Source organism: Sabethes cyaneus, chromosome 1 (assembly GCF_943734655.1).
Source record: "Sabethes cyaneus chromosome 1, idSabCyanKW18_F2, whole genome shotgun sequence".
Classification (NCBI taxonomy): Eukaryota; Metazoa; Arthropoda; class Insecta; order Diptera; family Culicidae; genus Sabethes; species Sabethes cyaneus.
The window spans coordinates 72,165,393-72,189,507 of record NC_071353.1 but is presented as its reverse complement, the minus strand read 5'-3'; the positions used below and the strand labels follow the sequence as shown (position 1 = coordinate 72,189,507).

General features: G+C 38.2%; 1 protein-coding gene across 6 annotated transcripts in view; it reads right to left on the bottom strand.

Moving 5' to 3' along the window:
- Positions 1-24,115, bottom strand: part of LOC128736375 (uncharacterized) — a 117,629-nt gene that overhangs the window by 91,194 nt on the left and 2,320 nt on the right. For all 6 annotated transcript variants that reach the window (XM_053830861.1, XM_053830869.1, XM_053830853.1 and 3 more), the window contains exon 2: positions 20,486-20,880. In XM_053830861.1, the coding sequence (XP_053686836.1) occupies positions 20,486-20,590 (105 nt within the window). In that variant the 5' untranslated portion in view covers positions 20,591-20,880. The remainder of the gene's footprint in view (positions 1-20,485; positions 20,881-24,115) is intronic.

The window sequence follows — 24,115 nt, the reverse complement described above, 5'->3', positions numbered from 1 at the left end:
CCAGAAAGAGTGACAAAGCCCCCTCGTGCCAACAGATTTCTTACGAACGCGATTAAACCTATTCCAATTTGATGTCTGTGTTAGGGAAGTGTGCCAGAACAAATGACACAAATTCGTTGTCCCAACAGATCGCAAATTGTTTACTGCAAGACGATTAAACCTCGGCGAATTTGATATCTGTGTTGGAAAAATGTGCTACAGCTGTAGTGTACGGTTATAGTACGACTCTGTATAAATTCGCATGCTTGCCGTTTCATTACAAGTGTAGTGAAAATATGTGCTGTTGATAAAATAGGATTGAATAGGTAAATTCTCTTCAACGTGGGGAACCATGGGTAATAAAAACAATCTTTAATTTCAGTAAGGTAGCAGGAAAGCAATAGTTTGTGTTCTTGATTTTGTTAAATTGTTTTCAAACGCACAATCTTTCGAGAATTGAACGTATGCAATGTTACTACTTTGATAAATGTTACATACAACGTATGTAGCATGTATATATGTTGCATATAGCATGTATACATGAAGAATCGAATGGTTACTTGAATGATTGAATACATGCTACTATCACTACAAAGAGACTTACATAGTCCTGCGTCACCTATATATGCGGTCGTGTCTTGTACACAACTCCTCTGATTTTTACACAGATTCAAATTGCTTTACCAAATTTCTAATGCTTCATATAATGCAAACTCTCAAGCCATTCAACTACCCAGAATGTTCAGTAACAATCACTACACTAACTACATCAACTAACTATCCAGGTAACCTTAAAGTCACTTAAATGTTACTTAAAAGTACCTAGTCAAAATATACTGCTTCTTTACTACTAATCCTCTAATAATGCTGACAATGGTTATTTGCAGCTGATTACCGACTAGAATTTGAATAGAATTTTGGATGCCAAATTAATGTGAATAGACTATCAAAAAGGTAATAAATAACAACGTGCAGTATAAAAAACCAGATATGCTAATGAGCAGCTGATTTATTGCTTATGTTACTGCTGATCGGTCACTTGGGTAGAGATATTCAACGTTTACATTAAGCTAACATCAAAAACATCCCATGAAGAAGACTGGCATCTCTTCCTCATGACCATACAAATGACAAGCAATAGAAGCAACAGTGCACCCCTCCCGACAAAAGTTGAAGCTGTGTGTATATGTATTAGTGGGAAAAGATGTGTGCGAGCATGGCAATGCATTGCATACGTGTTTGTGTACATCTATATTTTTATTTACACACACTAGTGTGTATTAGTTCAACTCTAACTCGGCAGATAGCATTGCTGTTACTGTCTCCCGACTTTTGGTCGAGTTGCTAGTCTTCTTGATGGAATGTTTTTGCTAACATCCAGTGTAATCCGTTGCTGAGCCAAGCAAACCAGACTAGCTCCTAGAGCAGAATCAATATGGGTCATTCCACGTCAAGTGACCGAGAAAAAGTACAAACTTGTAATCGACCTTCTCGGATTTTCACCAAACTCGGCCAGATTGTTCGTTTTGGGTCAAGAAGCAAAAATCCCAAGTTTGGTGCCGATTGGACTTTCCCTCGATTTTTGGGAACCTCCCTTTTATTAGAAAAAGCATAATTTTCGTCAAATTCGCTTATTTTCTTTTGCTTATATCTTCGTAAATATTCAATTTAGAAAAAAAACTCAGTTCTACATTTTCATGGGAAATCCTCTGAGGAATCCGAAAAAATATTAGTTTTTTTGCGGCAGCGCTGCCAAATACTTTTATTTTTGATCTGAAAACTAAATTTGTATTTTTGTCTCAATGAGTACAATGTGATCTCAAAAATATCAACACCATCGTATTCCTCAGACTTTTTTACATTAGAATCGCTCAAAATCACGAGGTGTTCCGTCCCGTTCTCGAGATATAGCGTTTTGAAACAAACAATTCCCAATTTTTCAAGTAAAATCATAAACAAAATAAAATTTCCTAGCAATAAGCAAATAACAAGACAAAGCAAAATATTCTGGTTTAATTTAAAGCAACATTGCGCTATTGTGAGAGCACATAAACAGTATATAATACAACTAAAGTTTGTTTTTGAGCGTCTTAGCAGAATACGAAATTTGAGTGAACGAAAAGTCAAACAAACAATTCCTAGATTCTCATGCCTTCAACTATGTGAGATGGCAAGCAGCAGAGGTGACACAATGTCAACAGTGCAACAATACCATTCACTTGCGCAAAGCAACATGCAAAAAAAATTATCAATGCCTAATTGCTTTTATTGAAAATCTGTATTGTATTGACGAAATGAGCAGTACATATTATTGTTTAAGTTTCTATATAATTCATATGAAATAAATTAGTTCTTCGCCGGAGTTGCGAAGAAAAGGATATATTAAGGATCGCTTCCTGTCAGCAGCATCTATTCCTGGTATCCGTTATATGCATGCCGCAATTCCTATTAGTACCAATTCTGTTATAATGAAAACGGTTTCCGAATCAAATTTAGGGACTACATATAAAGTATCAAAAAAATAAGCAGAAAAGGCACAAGGAAATAATTATTTGGAGGAATAAAAATATATTAATACTGTTAATACTGATATAAAATATTGATATGGATTTATAATGTTCCAATACTAGTGAAAACTGGAAAGTTGGCATCACTGTTAGGAAAAACTATATTATATTCTTAAATGAAAGAAAAATCTAAACTACAAAACAGTTTGAAAACAAACATTTATGAAGCCTTCAAGTAGAAGGTGAAAAGCGTATCTGTTGAATTAAAATTAATAGTGGAACTTTATTGTGAAAATAGGTTTCTTTCAACTTTCGTATTTATGTTTATCGAGGGAAAGTCCAATAGGCACCAAACTTGGGATTTTTGCTTTTTGACCCAAAACGCACAATCTGGCCGAGTTTGGTGAAAATCCGAGAAGGTTGATTACAAGTGACTCGGACACTTGACGTGGAATGACCCATATATGGGTCATTCCATCTCAAACGTCCATAAGGATTGGATTCGACCATCAGCGATTTCAACTAAAGTTGGCATAATTGTTCATTCCGACCCCACAACCAATTTCCCAAAATATTGTGCCGATTGATCAGTCACCCTAGCAGTGGCGCTACTTCCTTTTTACAGATTTTCAAAAAAAGTCATTTTTCGAGTTCAAATATCTGTTCTGAATATCTGAAACTGTTTGATGTGAAGACATACCAATATACTGTTTCTATTGATTTTTGGCCGCGCAATCGAATGATATCAGTTTTTATCTGATTTGTCAAAATCATAATTTTTTTTGCGATTTAAAAAGAAAAATGCGAATATCTCAAAACACCTCCAATTTTATTTTCAAATAAATATGCTTAAAATGTTCGCCAGAAATTTCTACACAAGAATCACTTAACTAGAAAAAACAATATTGGTAGTTTGGGAGATCTGGCGTTTTGAATATCAGGGGCAGGCGTACTTTTAACTGAATTGTTAGCGAAAGTATGTTTAAACACGTCTACCTGAAGTTTCCGGACATTTTCATGACTAAATAATGTATTTTAATGATAAAGATGCATTTTCAACATACAATCAGCATAATAAATTTTGATGTTCAGGTTACTTTTATATAATTAATTATATAAAAGTAACAAATTCGTACAAATTTTTATAGTTTTATTATTTAAGTGTGCTAGTTATTTGAGCGATATAATGCATTAGTATGTCGACTAATGTGGTATTTCACTCCTGAGATTATTCGAAAGTTCGAAGTAATTTCGAAACTTGAAAAGGACTTTAGTAACACTTCATTGCACTATGGGGAAAACTGACTTAAAAACGAGCGAAATTCAGAAATGGTCTGCCAACTGATAAAATATAAGTGATCTTATGTAAAATTTTCCGGCGAATCTCATGGTGCTCACCTCTTTCCTAATAGCCATCGGAAAGTATCAAGTTATATAATTGGGTTTTTAGACTCTGTATTTTTTAAGTCTTGCCTGATAAAGTCCACTAAGTTAAAATATTGTTAAGAATAGGGTAAAATCTGGCTGGTAAACGGCTGGATAATGCGGAATATAGACCCCATAGTGGTCGTTAGCCTCTTATCCAGCAACTCCGATCCCGACCTCCTCGTGGTACCAGCCGGAATACGAGCAACCTTAGCGGAGATCGGGTAACCAACCCCGGTGGAAACTAAGGTCGTATACTAACCGGGAAGGAGGTATAGTGAGTCTCGGCACTATAAGATGGCAGCCCCATCACGAGACTCGGTAGTGTTGCCCCAGTACGGCTACACACCTAAATAACACAAACTAACAACATTCAAGCATATACGGAGCGGAATATTCGGCATCGACCTAGGCGACAGAATAAGGACGACGAATGGAGACTCGGGACTTGGAACTGCAGATCGCTAAATTTTGCAGGTTGCGAGCGGGTGCTGATTGAACAGCTGGAACCCCGCAAACTCGGCATCGTAGCTCTGCAGGAAATCTGTCGCAAAGGAGAGAAGGTATGGAAGATCCGTGGCGGAAAGGCCCAGTTTTACCAGAGCGGTGGCGCTACCAACGAACTGGGGACGGGCTTTGTAGTGCTGGGCGGAATGCAGGATCGCGTGATTGATTGGAAGGCGATCAACGAGAGAATGTGTGTATTGAGGATAAAGGGCCGTTTCTTCAATTATAGCATCATTAACGTGCACTGCCCGCACGAAGGTAGACCCGACGATGAGAAAGAAGCGTTCTACGCGAGGGTGGAGGCAACGTACGACAGCTGCTCGTCACAGGACATCAAGATCGTCATCGGGGATATGAACGCCCAGGTCAGTAGGGAAGCAATGCATAGACCGGTGGTAGGACCCCATAGCCTGCACACCGACACAAACGATAACGGCCAACGATGTATAAACTTCGCAGATCCGAAGAACCTTTTTCCCGCACAAGGATATCCACAAAACCACCTGGAGATCACCTGACCAACGTACAATGAACCAAATTGACCACGTTCTCATAGAGGGCCGGTTCTTCTCTAACATCACGAACGTACGCTCCCGTCGGGGTGCGGATATTGATTCTGACCATTACCTAGTAGCAGTACATGTGCGCTCAAAGGTGAGCCAAACTCGGAAGGGCTACACACCGTAACCTGACATGTGTAGGGACGAGGGAGGGAATCTAATTACAAACGAGCGCGAGGTGGTCGACAGGTGGAAGCAGTTCTTCGATGAACACCTCAATGGCGAAGTCGCAGAACGAGGCGGAACGGAAATTAACCTAGGAGCGCCCACGGAAGATAGTGATGTCCTAGCACCTGATCTCCAAGAAGTCAAACGAGAAATCAGGCTGCTGAAGACCAATAAAGCCGCTGGGAAGGACCGCCTACCGGCAGAGCTTTATGAACATGGCGGAGAAACGCTATCAAAGGCTCTACACTGGGTTATTTCGAGGATTTGGGAGGAGGAAAAGCTACCGGGGGAATGGATGGAAGGAGTGGTTTGTCCCATCTACAAAAAGGGTGATCGGCTAGACTGCTGCAACTATCGTGGTATTACACTGGTAAACGCCGCCTACAAGGTACTCTCCCAGATCCTGTTACGCCGGCTGTCCCCGATATCTCAAGGTTTCGTAGGGAATTAACAGGCGGGTTTCATGGGGGCTCGCGCAAAAACGGACCAAATTTTTACTATCCGACAGATCTTGCAGAAATGTCGGAAGTACAACGTGCCCACGCATCATATCCTTATTGATTTCAAAGCAGCATACGATACAGTCGATCGAGACAAGCTATGGTAGATAATGCACGAATACGGTTTTCCGGACAAACTGACGTGACTGATCAGAGCTACATTGGATCGAGTGATGTGTTTCGTACGCATCTCTGGGACACTCTCGAGTCCCTTCGAGACGCGACGACGGTTGAGACAAGGTGACGGTCTATCCTGCATGCTGTTCAACATCGCTCTTGACGGGGTGATCCGACGAGCGGGCATCGAAACGAGAGGCACGATTTTTACCAAGAGTAGCCAACTTCTAGGCTTTGTAGATGACTTCGTCGTCATTGCCAGGAACTTTGCGACGGCGGAAGCAATCTACGCCAGACTGAAAGCGGAGTCTAGAAGAATTGGGCTAAAAATAAATGCGTCGAAGACTAAATACATGAAAGGAAGAGGCTCAAAGGAAACAAATGCGCGCCTCCCACTGACGGTAACCGTTGACGGCGACGAACTAGAAGTGGTAGAAGAGTTCGTGTACTTGGGATCGCTGGTGACCGCGGACAACAACACTAGTAAGGAGATCCAGCGGCGCATCCAAGCGGGAAATCGGGCCTACTTTGCCCTTCGTAAAACGCTACGATCAGGAAGCATACGCCGCCGCATGAAGCTAACAATGTACAAAACCATTATTAGACCGGTAGTTCTTTATGGACTTGAAGCCGTGACGCTGCTTACGGAGGACATACGCGCCCTTGCCGTGTTTGAGCGGAAAGTGCTGCGGACGATATTTGGCGGAGTACAAACTGAAGGCGGAGAGTGGCGGAGGCGTATGAATCACGAACTACAGGCACTGCTTGGGAGTCTCCCCTCTCGTACATCTAGCGCAAGTTAGCAGGCTACGGTGGGCTGGACACGTCGTAAGGATGCCGGACGACAGTGCGACGAAAATAGTCCTCTTCAACAACCCCACCGGCACCAGGAACAGGGGGGCCCAACGTGCACGATGGCTCGACCAGGACGAAAGCGATTTGCGACTTCTGAGACGACTAGGAAATTGGCGACGAGTGGCCCAAGACCGAGTTTAATGGAGACGAGTGCTTGAAACAGCACGAGCCACCCCGGCTCTATGCTGCTGAAGAAGAAGAAGAGGGTAAAATCAGTAAAAATTGGTACTTTCCGATAAAAATTAAGGAAGCGGTGGGCACCATGAGATTCGCCGGAAAATATTACATAAGATCACTTATATTTCATCAGCTGGCAGACCATTTCTGAATTTCGCTCGTTTTTAAGCCAGTTTTCCCCATAGTGAAATGAAGTGTTAATAAAGTCCTTTTCAAGTTTTGAAATTACTTCGAACTTTCGAAAAATCTCAGGAGTGAAATAATAATGCATTATATCGCTCAAATAACTAGCACACTTAAATAATAAAACTATAAAAATTTGTACGAATTTGTAACTTTTATTTAAATATATATAAAAGTATCCAGAACATCAAAATTTATTATGCTGATTGTATGTTGAAAATGCATCTTTTTCATTAAAATACATTATTTAGTCATGAAAATGTCAGGAAACTTCAGGTAGACGTGTTTAAACATACTTTCGCTAACAATCCAGTTAAAATTACGAATGCCCCCGATATTCAAAACGCCATATCTCCCAAACTACCAATATTTTTTTTTCTAGTTAAGTGATTCTTGTGTAGAAATTTCTATTGAACATTTTGAGCATATTTATTTGAAAATAAAATTGGGGGTATTTTGAGATATTCGCATTTTTCGTTTTAAATCGCAAATTTTTTTATGATTTTGACAAATTAGATAAAAACTGATAACATCATTCGATTGCGCGGCCAAAAATCAATAGAAACAGTATATTGGCATATCTTCACATCAAACAGTTTCAGAGATATTTGAACTCGAAAAATGACTTATTTTTGAAAATCTGTAAAAAAGGAAGTAGCGCCACTGCTAGGGAGATTGATCAATCGGCACAATATTTTGGAAAAATGGTTGTGGGGTCAGAATGAACATTTATGCCAACTTTAGTTGAAATCGCTGATGATCGGATCCAATTTTTCCGATTTTTGTGTACGTTTGAGATGGAATGACCCATATATAAAATGCCAGTGTCGCTGTTTTTCTACAGGACTCATTGTAATAAGGGACCATTCAGATACCACGTGGACACAAAAATGCCAATTTTCAACACCCCCCTCCCCCTCCGTGGACAAACGTGGACATCGACTCAACCCTCACCCCCCTCTATTGTTTGTCCACGTGGACTTTTTTTTTCTTATGTCCATGCTGATCTAGTCCACTGCAAATAAATGATGGACTACAGAAAAGCCTGTTCCAGCTTGATCTTCGCTTGAAGATTCATCTGCTTAAACCCCTGTTCAACCAGAGTACCTTAGCTTGGTCGATGACTTTAACACATTACAAGACCTCTCCGTTGTGGTTCGTGAAATTTTAGGAAGACGAGTTATTTTTCAAATACGTTGTCAATGGATTTTCTTTTTCGTGGCGAGCTGCATTTGATTGTAAGGCAAAATACAATACACGTCGTGACCTAATTTTAATTAATTCAAAAGGCCCAAATAAAAGTTCTATTTATTGCAAAAAATGTCTACGTGGACATTTTCTATACCCCCTCCCCCCTTCCGTGGACAAGCGTGGACATTCACGTACCCCCCACCCCCCTCTAAGCTGTCCACGTGGTATATGGATGGCCCCTAAACATAATGCTAACAATCTGTATCAACTCTGTGAATCGGGAACTTCATTATCAAAGTTGCTCATTATTATTTATCTGTTCTTTATCTGTGCGCTGGTTGGTGTTGTCATTAGTGCGCTCATCGCTATGTTTTCATACCAGTGAAATGTTTTAAGGTGAAATTAGCAGTCGTCGATTCTGCCAATTTCATAAGCAGTTATTTTGTTTGAAACAAAAATTCTGTTTATAAAAATGTATTCGCTGTGTTGAGATTGGCAAGAAGAATGCAGTATTTACATTTTTACAAACAGAACCCCGCTTTTAAACCCAAAAACTGCTTCCGAAATTGGGTTCTCCGACGAAAAATCAATGATTGCTAATTTCCCGTTAAACGTTCTTTTTCTTTTCGTTCGGATGAATTGAATCCCACAACTGCGCTCTTTTGCACCGATTTTTTCAGAAATTTACAGCAAGCGAAGTTTCCAATCACATTACTTGGCAGCCATATTTGAAATTTTAAACTGGTTGTCAAAGTTTGACAATGAGATTCCCCTTTTGATGAATCTCAGACACACACACACACACACACACACACACACACACACACACACACACACACACACACACACACACACACACACACACACACACACACACACACACACACACACACACACACACACACACACACACACACACACACACACACACACACACACACACACACACACACACACACACACACACACACACACACACACACACACACACACACACACACACACACACACACACACACACACACACACACACACACACACACACACACACACACACACACACACACACACACACACACACACACACACACACACACACACACACACACACACACACACACACACACACACACACACACACACACACACACACACACACACACACACACACACACACACACACACACACACACACACACACACACACACACACACACACACACACACACACACACACACACACACACACACACACACACACACACACACACACACACACACACACACACACACACACACACACACACACACACACACACATATATATGTAAATATGTAAATACATTATCTGAACATGTGTGATGTTTACCACGCGCACTGCAGCGACACTGCCATTCTATAGTATATATATTGATTATACTGCTCCTAGTGTTACATTTATGGATAACTGTCCCTCTCACAATTCGATTACTCAAATATCGAGGCCGCAATCCATAAACTATTTTAAAGATGAACACCATTGTCAAGATTACAATTCGTTGCTTCACCGATAACCATCGTAAAGCATCCAGCATTAACGTCGAGGGAGTGAATCTATTGCATCTTAAAAACAACCGCATTGCTTTACTTTACAAGCGCTATACCGTGGACCCCCGTTCGTTTAACCTTTTTTAATCTGAACGCTTTTTAATTTGAACCCCGCTGGTTTGCACGACGTGCAAATTAAAAATGGTTCAAATGTCATTCTCAACATGACATCATTTGCTTTTGCAGACAATGCACATAAACACGATTTGTTTGTACTGATCTAGCGTGTTTAATCAGTTTCACATTTCGTTTCCCAATGATATTCGCTGCTTGCAACTGCCAACTAAATCAAACCACCAAAACAATAACAAAGAGCAGGGCGACCAGTTCACACAGGTTTCAGCATATTTCGGGTTACCAGTTGTTCAAATTAAAAAGTAATCCCGTTAGTTTGCATGAGGAATCGTTCAAACGAACGGGGGTCCACTGTATTGTCGATATTTGTGCTCCGTTGCCAAGAATAAAATGGAAGCGCAAAAATTTAAGTGCGGCGAGATGATTAATTTATGGTGATGAATCTTACTGAAAGCGTCGAAGAATTCCGTATTATTCATAGAGTCAGAAATAACTATTAAGAACAGTCCTCTGAGTCCTGTCACAGAAGTAGCTCTGAAATCATTTGTATACAGTCCCCAACATTCCAAAGTGCTTAATCGTTTGCAATAACAAGGGCCTAGATATTATTTCAAAAGCGCGCTTTAGGTCCAAAAACACAGCAACGATAGTGTAGTATATTGCCACACCTCATATCACAATGTCATTGAAAGCCCACACCTCTGCTTAATATCGGGGATCTGATGGGAGTCGATAAAGAAGAATGAGGGTTTTGAGATGGTGGATGGAAAAACGAACTACATTCTTGAGTAGGACCGAAAGACGGACGGATGCGATACTACAACTGGCGACATCGGAGGGATAAAAAACAAAATTGCAAAGGAAGCTTGAGTAAGGTAAATCAGTATAATCAATATATATAGAATGCCAGTGTCGCTGCAGTGCGCGTGGCAAACATCATACATATTCAGATAATGTATTTACATTATACTTGCATATGTGTGTGTGCCTGAGATTCAGCAAAAGGGGAATCTTAGAGATCCTTAGAGGGTCGCCATCTGAAACAAATAATTTAGCAACAATGCAGCTGCGTATGTCAGTGTTGCCGCACGCACAGATTATTCTGTGATCAACAGACATTTGGAATAAATAACTTTTATAAAATCTGGATATGTAATTCCTTTTCATGATAATTTTACCACAGTTAATGGTCGTACCGTAAATAGTTATGCTGCTGTTGTCTGTTATTGCCAATTCTTTTGAGAACCAGCGATTTAAATTAAAGATTTCGAGTTTCTCAAAGCTACATATAATAATAACATCCTCAAGGAACCCTCCTCTGAAGCTTTTATCTTTGATAATTCATAAAAAGCTGCTAAAAATTTAGAAAAATCTACTCAAAAAATGTTCTTGATTTGAGATGGCGTCTCTCTATATTTAACAGGCTCTCTAGTCGTTCTCGTTACTCTTTTTAAGGCTCTCTAATCGGTGTTTTGACTAGCATTGGGCGATACTGCGAAAAGCATCGATATTCGAATATCGATACAATCTTTATAAAGGTATCGATCCCGTTGAAATATCGGGCGGCAAGTATCGATACCAGTGGTATCGATATCGATATCGATACACTGACAGGGTGCGACGAAAACCACACTTTTGTTTATTGTGCTTTGCAAGAAATCTTTTCATTCTCGGAAAGTTCATAGCAAGCTGTCAAAATAATTCTGTATTGAGCGAAGCTGACGAATTTTCGTTAATTGAATATCGATATTTTTCACATATCGATACGTATACTCAGCTGAGAGCATAATCAGCAAAAATGCTCGCATCACGTGACGATCTGCATTTTGCATTTGTTTTATAACACTCCGTTTGACTTGTTTTATAACGTGTTAACATTTACAAAGCTGTTATATGCATGCCGCAATTAACTATTTCGAAAAAAAACTATCGAGATTTCGTCCACGAATATCGGTACCAGTTATATCGATGCATTATCGCCCAATGCTGACCTCGCCAAATATTGAAGGATGTGCTTTTGTCCAGAGCTGCCATACAAATAGATTAATTTCTATTGTTTAGATATTTGCAACCCCATTCCGTACTTCTTAAATTTTGTTACTATATTTACATTTGAATCAATATATATAGAATGCCAGTGTCGCTGCAGTGCTCGTGGTAAACATCACACATTTGAAAATTACGTATTTACACTGTATGCGCATATGTGTGAGTGATCGATTCGAAACGGGAATCTGATTGTCAAACTAAAAAGGCAACCCAATAAAAAATTCTTCTGCTTTTCCGTAAATCACGTAGGATAAATCACCCGATTTGGTCGTTTTGGGGTATTTCGTCGGGAGGAAAATTTTCTATTGGGCAATTTGACAATGTAGTTCCCGTATCCAAGACACGAACCAGCAACATGTTTGCCACCAAAATATCCATGAAACACCAGCGACACTGGCATTCTATATATATTGATTATACTATATTTACACATATTTTTATACTTATGATATTCAATGAATTTATATAATACATATTTTTGAATGTAAGATGCTAAAAGACATTTTTTTATGTAGTTTTAGTTGCTAAAGCATCAGTAACAATTGCACATATAAACCAAAAAATATTTGGCCACCTTTCCTTGTTCTCGTTGCGGTGATTGACGATGCGGGTTACCGCCGCAACAGGATGAAAATTTATGTAAATAACCGCAATATTATTTAGCTTAATTTTTTAGAAAATTATATGCGTGTGCTTTTACTACTGTTGATTCTCTTTCGTTCTCATACGAAATCTCGTTAGGAACGAAATAATGGCTGATGTCGGACTGGTCAGGCCTGCGGTTTTAAACTCTTTTGACCGGAAACTGCAACGAATTGCTCAGGATTGCTACAAAATTTATTAGAAAATCTAGTGGGATGATGGAAGTGAAAAATAAATTTTTAAAATCGGACAAAAAGTACAAATCCGTTTTCTTAAGTCGGTAAACCGACTTTTTGCCAGATTGATCGGTCACCGGCTTTGCAAGTGAAAAACCGGCCGGGCCGACCAGAAATCGACCACTCAGCCAAGCGCTAGCAAATGCTTTTATATTTTGCGTACGGTTTATGCTTCTTGATAGAAATGACTTACGAAGGGAAAAGTAGACCTGACTTAGCTAGAATGCGTCGTTGAATCTGCTTACTCGTATGATTGACGGCGGTTGCCAGAGATCCCTAATTTATGAATTTATCAACCCCTTCCAGTTTATCTCCGTCAAAAGTCATTTCATGCACTCAGGGTTTCTTCACTTAACAACGCAGTTGCGGCTTCATTGACGGTCTAGCGTATCCAACCACATCCATCTTCGAGTGCCAAGACAGCTACCTCCATTGAGGAAAGCAGAGCTTCACTCAGCAACTTGCGAGTTGTCTAATTGATCGCATTTGAAATTAATTTTAAAATCGGAGCTGGAATTGCACTTGAAATTTTGCTTAAAATTGAACCTGAAATTAAACTTGATATTGAACTTGAAATGGGAACTGAAATTTAACTTAGAATTGAGCATGGCATTATGCTTAAAATTGAACTTCAAATTGATATTGATGATCAAATGATATTGGACTTCAGTTTGAATCAATTTCAACTTGAATCTTTACTTTAAATTGAGCTGGAAGTAAGACTTTAAATTTAACTTAAAATTAAACTTGAAGTGGAACTTGAATTTGGACTTCAAATCACACTTAAAATTGGACGCGAAGTTTGAACTCAAGTTTGGACCAATTCAGACTAGAATATATAAATTGGACTTGGAATTACACATGAAATAGGACTTATAATGAGACATGAAATTGAACTTAAAATAGGACATAATAAAGAACTTGAAATTTTACTAGTAACTAATAGTGATTTGGATGTAAAATTTGACTAGAAATTATACTTACAACTTTGCCAGAAATTGGAGTTAAATCGAACTTATAATTGGACTTGAAATAGGATTTGAAATTGAATTTGATTTTTTTACATCGCCCAAGAAATCCGACTTTAAATTAGATTTCAAATTGAAATTGAAGTTTTACTTAAAATTTGATTTAAGACTGGAACTAGGAATGCATCTATTTTTGCAGAGTTTATCGAAAAAAAAATTAGCTGCCGCATTAATTAGGTACACCTCTTATTTTAATTTCTACGAGTTCGAGGTGGTCGGATAATATCTGCAGCAGAGAAATACGCAGAGGTATTCTTGCCGGAAGTCGTGCTTACTACGGATTCTACAAGACCCTAAAATTTGGCAAGCTTCATCCCTGTACCAAATGTACCATGTACAAAGCGCAAATAAGACCGATAGTCTACGGGCACGAATCGTGGACAATGCTCGACGGAGACTGGCCACTTTTGGACGTCGTGTGCTTAGGATCATCTTTGGTGGTGTATGTGAGTACGGTCTATGGAGGAAAAACATGAACCACAAGCTGGCGCAGCTTTTCGGCCAACCCAGTATTCAGAAAGTTGCTGAGGCTGGAAGAGTACAATGGCCGGGACATGTTGTAAGAATGCCGGAAAACAATCCCGTAAAAATGATGTTTGCCTCGAATTCGGTTGGTACCAGGCGCAGAGGTATGCAGCGTGCTTGACGATTAGACCAAATGGAGCAAGTCCTGGAAAGTGTGGGACATTCGAGAAATTGGAGGCGGACAGCCATGGATCGAGTTTGTTGGCGGAACATTGTTATGCAGGTGAAATCCTAATGGACATCGCATTAGGATAAGTAAAGTATTTTAGTTTCTCTAGCATTTACTATAAAGGTATCGATACAAATATCGTCGTTTTAGCATCGATACTGGCCGGTATCGGGACGCTCAGTATCGATCCAAAATATCGATGTATCGGTTCAAAAATATCGATTTTTTCGATACAGATACAGTATCGCCCAATGCTAGTTTTGACAAGTCTCCTGTTTGATTGGACTTACTTTTGACAACTGATTCTGTTCGATTGGAATTTTCGGTTTAAGATGGCGACTCTCTAAGGCTCTCTAAGTCTTTGAACTGATGATCTAATATAGTCCTACGTCACCCTTTCGTATAACCCTTAGGGCTGTATACCTTGTAGTTTTTTGGTAATTTGACAACGTGTTGTTTTCGTTGTATTTATTGATTTTTTCGAGTTTAACCTACAAATTATTGTTATGGGCCTTGTTAGCTTCTTTTATATGCCTTGAAAAATACACAAGCATGCAGTGGCATTAATATGGAAGGGGAATTTACAGGACTTATCACCTAATTTTCAGTGCGCCTTTTTGACGAGCTGCTATATAACGCTTTATAGCTATAGCACAAAACATTTTTGCATTTTATGGTATTTAAAAACCAAAAGACTATAACCAAGCAACAGATTCATTGAAACCCGGCGAATTTTACTGCTTAACGACAAAATCTTGATAAGCAAGACAATATTATTAAATAGGATCTATCATAGACCATTTTAAAACCGCAAATTTTAATCTATACCGCTTAATAAGTTTGTGTTAATGAACAAATTGAATGAATTACCAGTCGATAAAAGATTATAGTGAACAAATGTGTACTACAAAAATGAAAAACCCAATTTATTAAACAAGTCATATATATGAGGATTTAAGTTTCATGTTCTATCAGACTCTAAAGGTTTTTCAAAGGTTACAGTTTCAAAGCATATTATGGTGTAGGCAATCCTGACTTGGGAGCAGCTACTAATATTGTTGTTCGCCTTTATAAAATTTTGCCGGATTTTAAAAATCATATTTTTCGATTATTATTATACGGCATTACCATTGATTTTATATCTCCACTCGAGAGGAACGAGAGGAATATACGTGGTGATTCTGCTGAATTCATTGCCAAATTTGAAAATACAACTGTTTCTGTGTCTGTTTGGAAGGATTTGCTTCCCACGGCCACTATAGACAACGATGAACTGGAAGTGGTTGATGAGTTCATATATTTGGGATCTCTGGTCACCGCCGACAATATTACGGGTAATGAGATTAAACGACGCATTCAAGCTGGAAGTCAAGTCTAGTTTTCCTCCGCAAGACGCTTCGATTAACCCCTCTAGGGTCTACTTCATTTTTAGCACTGCAAAATTCACTAAAATGGCCGTAACTTTTTTATCTTTCAATATTTTTTTACCAAATTTGGGAATTTTTCCGGAAATATTTTCTATTTTCATAATATCTATAGATAATAGCCATATGTAATATGGTCCCGGAGTTATTTCGGAGTTCCTTGGGCGACCATGACATGGCTTTTTTAGATAAAGTTGCCAAATATTTAAAACTTGTTTAAAATCTGTTGATTTTTATAAGCATATCATCGACTGTGGACATATCAGTTACTTTGCCGCAGTTATGAGCCATGGTGCGCGCCATCCGAATCCGGGGGATATTATAAATCCGGAACCGGTTCCCATAAAGAGACATTTCAGCATCAGTAAATTATGTCGTGTCGCATATCAAAAAACATCAGCACTCGACAAAATAGCGATTGGCGATCATCTCATGTCTCACAGAAGCCGTATGACCGGTTCCAGGCCCGAGGAGGGTTTCTTTTCTGATTCAAGCACGGAACGGATTTCGAAGGAACTTGTCCGGGACCTGGAATCGCCATATGGTCAAAAATTTCTGTTGAAGCTCATTATAACTAGTTCCATAAATACTAGCACTGTTATAGATGTTCTGAAATCGATGTCCCGAATTAAATCGAAAAATTTGATTTTGCAACTTTTTTGCGCCCAGATGCCCTACCCCGCCAATTGGCGGGTTACGAATTTTTATAAATAATCAAACTATTCCTGAACTTAGTAATTAAAGAATATTTTTTCCATTATTCTGGCCACGAAATGAGCATTTTAAAATTTTTTCAAGCAAATCAAAAATTTGGGCACTAGAGGGTTAACAGCTTGGGTCATTCGTGGTTTCTGTGGGCCTAGTCCTCGACGTGAGAGATGTGAATGCTAACCACTACACCGTGTTGACCTCTCGTTTTTTTGTTGTCTTTTAACGTTTGCGGTCGTTTTTCGTTATTTTTAACATCTGGTATTCTATCATCGCCTTTTTGTCTCTATTCAGTGATTTGTTTGTCATTTTTTATTGCTTTTTGTGGCGTTTTTGGTTTGATGGCATCGTCATTAGTGACTTTTTTGGCATAGCCTGTCACTGTTTTGCTGACTTTTAATTGTTTCTCTAATACCTTTAGCCAAAGGCTGCATCAATTTACAGTCTTTTCGTCGTTTTCCCAACAAACATTTTTTCTGAATAGTAGTTTATTCCACCATTGTACAGCTAATTACCGGGTTACAAGCGCTTGATAAGCTATTATTCAACAAAAATGTTGGTTTGTATGGCTTTTCTGGCAATTTTGTCGCTGTTTGTAACGTTTTTGGCATCTTTTAACCATATTTTTGTCGTCTTTCAAATTTTTGCCTACTTGTCTTCACTTCTTCGTCATATCTCTTCGCAGGTATTTCACATTTCACGCAGGTTCGTCGTTTCATGGTTCTTTGATCGTCTTCTCGCTACCTTGCATTGTTTGTTATCGTTGCTTTTTCGGAACCATTTATCCGACTTTTTGTAATCTCCTTATTGCCTTTTCTCGGTATTCGTTATCCCATTGTCATTTCTCTGTTATATTTTTATCGTCTTTTCATGATTTTTTTGCCATCTTTCCATTGTGGTTTCGTTTTATGACATTTTGCCGCCATTTCTTCGTGTTCATTGTCTTCTTTTTATCATCTCTCGTCCTGCTTGTTGCCAAGACAACAAAATTGTTGTTTTTTTCTTGTCTTTTCGTTGTTCTTTCGGCCTCTTTTTGATGACGTATATTCGCCATCTTTTTGTAGACTTTTTTGTATGTTTTATCGACTATTTGACAGTTTTGAAATATCTCTTCTATTTTTTGTCGTGTTTTTTGTTGCGGTTTTTTGTTGTCTTTTTATCGTATTTTTGTCATCTTTTCATCACAGTTCCATTGACTTCTATTCACATTTCCGTCATCATTCCATCATGTTTGTCTCCCTCCGTCCCGATAAGCTACGAAACAAGATAGCAAATTCCTGGACATACTAATGATCGCCTTTATTGATTGAAACAAAAACCAACACAACTCAAAATGAGCTTTTTTCTGCTTTTTTCGCATTTTTCGCATTTTATTAACAGCAATAAAGCAAATCTTTCTTTTTTAATACACTTCTCATTAAAGAAAAGTATTCAATTCACTTCTTTCTCTCAGAAAGAATAAAGTTATGCTTTTCGGGATATTATTCATTGCATGAGCGTACACGTACTTTTTGTCACTAAATGATACTTTCCGCAATGCAATGATAATTTCCGTAGGTCCGTAGAAAATTCCTGAATCCGTTGAACTACGGATAAATCCGTAGTTCTGGCATCACTGAGCTGCAGACGCCCGGCACTCAGACCGGTACTGGATAAAAAACAGAATGCAGAATGGTCCAGAGGGGAACTGGGGTGGATCTACACATCGATAAAGATGAAGAGGTCGTCACTGGTGAATCGGTTGAATTTGAAGGGCCTGCATAAGCAGCGGTCATCCAACAATGGTTGTATCAACGGGGTCTCACTGGCAGGCAGTAAAGCTGCTATTACAGAGAATAATCGGAAGCTAGCAACAGAGTGATTCATGTCGTGTTCAACAAGATGATGGATAAGTTCATTCCGGAAGTGGTCCATCTGGTGGTTGCTAGATGTCATAGCAGAAAAAAGCTCATTTTGAGTTGTGTTGGTTTTTGTTTCAATCAAGTAAAGGCGATCGCTAATATGTCCAGGAATTTGCTATTTTGTTTCGTAGCTTATCGGGACGGAGGAATACAAACAGGGAATGCCGGTAAGATCGTTCTGTAATTTTATCGTTTATTTTATTTTTGATTTTTCATTAGCATTACCTACAAGTTCTGAACACAATTTTTGTTGTATTAATGTTTATATTTATTTTAAGCCTTATATTTATCTAATTTTGGCCTATTGCAGCTTGACTTGTGGTTAATGCCATAAGTTCATCCCCGAGGGTCCGGAGTATCACTTAACCTTTATTAGCAATGTTACTCCCAATGACTGCATACTGCATAATGTAATCTGTAAATTAATTAATATCTTCAAGGGAAGCGTGTGGTACGGGAGGTCCACGTTTTCTTCCTAACCCTGGATTTCAATGAGTTGAATGGAATTAAATATCATTTCTAATTCCACTTGATTCTTTGGAATTCTCTCTGCGGTACATACTGGCCGATCGATTCAAGCAATCGTCATTTTCCAGGATGCTTTCAAGTATTGGCTGCGTTAGTGTGAGATAAGATAAGATAAGATAAGATAACTTTTGAACTAAAAGGCCGATCAATATGAAATTTAATAGGGACCTATGAGGCAACTAAACCTTTCTGTTGATACTAAGATCATCAAAATCGGTTCAGCCGTCTCCCGAGAAAAGTGAGTGAGATACACACACACACACACACACACACACACACACACACACACACACACACACACACACACACACACACACACACACACACACACACACACACACACACACACACACACACACACACACACACACACACACACACACACACACACACACACACACACACACACACACACACACACACACACACACACACACACACACACACACACACACACACACACACACACACACACACACACACACACACACACACACACACACACACACACACACACACACACACACACACACACACACACACACACACACACACACACACACACACACACACACACACACACACACACACACACACACACACACACACACACACACACACACACACACACACACACACACACACACACACACACACACACACACACACACACACACACACACACACACACACACACACACACACACACACACACACACACACACACACACACACACACACACACACACACACACACACACACACACACACACACACACACACACATACACACAGAGAGAGAAAATGCTCAGTTTTCGAAACGGAGTCGAATGGTACCTGACATTCGGCCCGAAGGACCTTCTTTGCATTTTCGGTTTTTTAAGTGATTCCTATACCTTTATACTTTATATTTATATAGTAGAAAGGCAAAAAGGTAGATAAAAACGGGATCAAATGGTAGAATTAATCGGGGGCACCTAAAATCGCGAGAAGATTAAATGGTCGGTGTTAAATCAGACCGGACCAAGTTGCAAAATTTAAAAAAATGACAGCAAACGATCAAGAATTTTTTTCTAAGATACATTTTACTCTAATCAGATTACATAAAAATTGCAAATAGCGAGAGTTAGAAGATTTCGAACGATTAATAGCTATAAACCATACAGAGCAGTAAACTTTGAACGCGTTTTTCTCGAAATCATGATTTTGTTACTTGGGCGGTCTGACCTAACACTGACCAAATAAGTTGTAGATATAATCGGTATACCACTGTATCTCAAAACTCTGCTAAAACTTAACTATGACGCTTGAAGTTTTAGCAAAATTTCATCGACGTATTTTTTTAAATTTATACCGTCTCTATTGTGAATAATAATCCATAAATAGTGTTGACACTTACAGGTTGGATAAAAAATATTTATTACAAATACCATTTTATACTTACTTTTCCAATGATTCCTAGAATAAGTATTGCAACCAACAATAGCGAGCATGATGCCATTTTAAAATGCGTTGTCCCTGTATTGTTGTGCATTTTATTCACATCCATTAAGATACCGCAAACACTGAGATTCGTCTTTCAGGTGTTAACAAATCACTGTATTATTGATTACGGATTACTTGCACAAATTATATGAGATAGTCACTAACTAACATATCGATTCAATTGTTTGACGCATTGGTTTGCCTTACGCAGATATTCGTTCAACACTTATAGGCTGCTTGACATGAAAACCGGAAATGGAAATAACAATAACGTTCCAAACGATCACTTCTGATTGGCCTTAAGTTGATTTCTTAGTGGGTCGATAATGTGCCTGCTGCTGCTCGACGACCATGCTATAAATGTATAGTGATGTTATAACCGTTTTCAATAGAATTTACGTTGCTCGTTAGACAGTTTCACTGTTACTGGAATTCATTTTTTCATGCATCAGTAGCTACGCGACTACCCCAGTTTCGGAAGGTCATACTTTGAAGAAAATTTCAATTTTAGTTGTTCCGGGTTCGTTTTCGATTGTCTTTGTTTGAACCACGAACAAAAGAAAGGGAGTAATAATGTTTTGCATTAATTTATTTCGGTTAATCAGAGGGACTGCTGCTCTAATAAAGTTGGTTTATATACATTCTAAAACAAAATGCATCGAATGGTAGAAAGCAATAAATGAGATCTTTTTGGGGAGAAGAAGAATATTATATTTTTCATTGTATCGTATATATGATACGAATATAAATTAATTCACTCTCAGAGAAAACTGTCAAAAAACTGCACATTCAAACGAAAATGAATTTAATCATACTTTATTAACAAACTTCTTTTCTTTTTCTTTATGATCACCCAATACAATCCATCGTCGAGGTATTTTCTTTAGTTGATTGGGGTGTAATTTTTATTCTGGTGGTAAGTAATTTTAAGTTTTACAGTTCGTTATCTCATTGACTCAGGCTGTCGATCAGCTAGCTCTCCCACACGATAGTATCATCGGATTTTATTATTGATAAGGACGGTGACTAGAATATTTTAGCATTGCGACACGGTCATTCCTAAGCATTCCCTATAACCGCAAAATGTGCTAACTTGTTTGCAAGTTTCGCTGACTGTATAAGCTATTCATTTGATATTCGAGCCTAAGTTATAATGGCTTAATACTGGTTGGATGCATACTGGTTGCCTGCATAGTTTGTTTTCGAGACGAGCCAAATTAATAGCAAATCAACTCATAATCATAACACGGTGTGACAAAAATTTTTTTTTTAATATACTTTGCAAGTGACCTAGTGTACGTTGTTAGTCACACCTAGTACATCATAAAAACACATATGACATCATCCTAACACCCCCAAAATTTCAAGTTATTCCAAAAAAAAAACGTTTTTTGGCTAGGTGTACACGTACTGTCATGAATAACTCAAAAATTTTCCAAGCAATTTTAAGTTTTTTATACATTTTTGGAAAGCTTAGCGAATAAGCTTTCAGGATATATATACATTCACTATGGTTCTACAAAAGCTAGACGAGATTTTTGCAATTAAATATGAAATTTAACTAAAAAATTTCTCACTTTAGGGGTCTTTAAAACGACCTTAAAAATAACCCACATTCCTAAGCTCAACATCTTTTGTTTTATATTCAATCCTAAGACTTTGGTCAAAATTTCAGCCAAATCGGTCAACATTTGCAAATTTGAGACCATTTTTAGGAATTGAAATTTTGACCAAAGTCTTAGGATTGAATTATAAAACAAGTGATGATAAGCTTAGGAATGTGGGTCATTTTTAAGGTCACTTTAAGGACCCCTAAAGTGAGAAATTTTTTAATTTTTTAAGTAAATTTCTATATAGAGGTGTGACTAACGACGTACACTAGGTCATTTGAGAAGTATTTTTTCCGTGTAACACCGTGTAATCTTTAAAAACGCAGCATAAATGTGCTTTTATATGTCAGCGATCGGTCGCTTATTTTGAAAAAGTATTGTTATACCTACATTTAGTATGCTTGTGCTTGACTGCTGAAAAAATCAGTCACGTAAGTCTTTTTTTACACGGTACAAGGTTACATTTCTATCATACATTTTCTATGTGATCGTTTTGATCCCCCAAACAGGGATCACGATTAGACATACCTTCCGCTTACGGTAATTCCGATTCTTTTTTTTTAATAGCGACAGAGTTTTTCCGTCGCAATAGGACATTTTTCTTCTGAACATAGACCAATGCAGTGTCCTGAAAGTAAACCATACTGAAAAAGTATGCAACGATCCTTTTACTTGGAACGGTTGTATGAAAATCCTGTTAGAATATGTTCAACACTGAAGTCTTGGACGGCAAACGCGACGGAAGCGATAATAAGTATTATTTCTTGGTTTAGCGCGTTGGGCGTTGTTATACTTTGGGTATTATCGCGCAATAATTCTTAAAGTAACGAATAAAATCCCAGGTCTTATGCAACTAGCTAGCGGGCAATCAATTTTTATATTTGGATTTTTATATTTGGATTCTTAACAAATATCAATGTCAGCTAAAATGCACAGTGTTAAGAAAATGTGCCAGGTGCATTGGGCGTTCATTAATTAAAATAATTGTCAGTAAAGAACCAGTATGCCTCACAATATTCTAAGGCAATAGAGTGTGTTTTTCACACATCCATTAACTATTCTTCCAATTCGAATTATTTCTAATTCCAAATTATTTCAACATAATGAATTATTTCTGTCAAACAATCCAAATGAGAACTGAGAAATTTGAACCTATGAAAAATATATAAGGTACTCGGGGCAAGTGGGAACGGAGCGCGTAATTCGATTTTTTTCTCAAACTGAACTTGTCTAGAAATAAAAATTCAACTCCAATGCATACATTAAAATTGTAGATTATTTATAATTAGCATTCAAAACCTTTTTATAAACTACATTTTAGTCGCAGGTCTTCGTAAAACTAAATGTTTTTCTAATAGTAGTTGAACATAATTAGTGTATTGACAAGTTACGTACGAAAACTAGTTGTATAACTTTACAAACGGCATTAAATGTGAGTCGAAATGAAGGCGGCACTTCCGAGCACCCGGGATAAGTGGGACCTATTGAAAATAAACTGTTTCAGCACAAAATTTCCTGATTAATACAATTTTTAGATGAACTACGGAACATTTTCAGTTCAATTACATTTATATTGATAAAGCATTAAAATAAAACCGAAACCAAGAGGACCCAAAAATAATTCCATTAATATGGCTTATAAGGGAGCAGAGATGGGCACCGCTAACCAGCTATCCGCTAACCATGTAGCCAGCGAGTAGTGCGTTCGCTAGGTTTTAAATGTGTTAGCGCTATTATTAGCTTCCGATAAGTTCAAGTGCCACTAAATAAACTACTAGCCGTTAATTTTTGACAATAATAACAAAACAAACACAATTTTTGACAATAACAAAAATAAGTGTGCAATTTCTTGCAAATTGATAAAATTCCTCGCTGCTGTTCGCGACGCGAGTAAATAAAGTTCATTTATGGCTAGTTGTACCATTTCCAAAAATTATTTCCAAAAATTAGCTGGTAGTTTATTTGCATGTACTTCTATT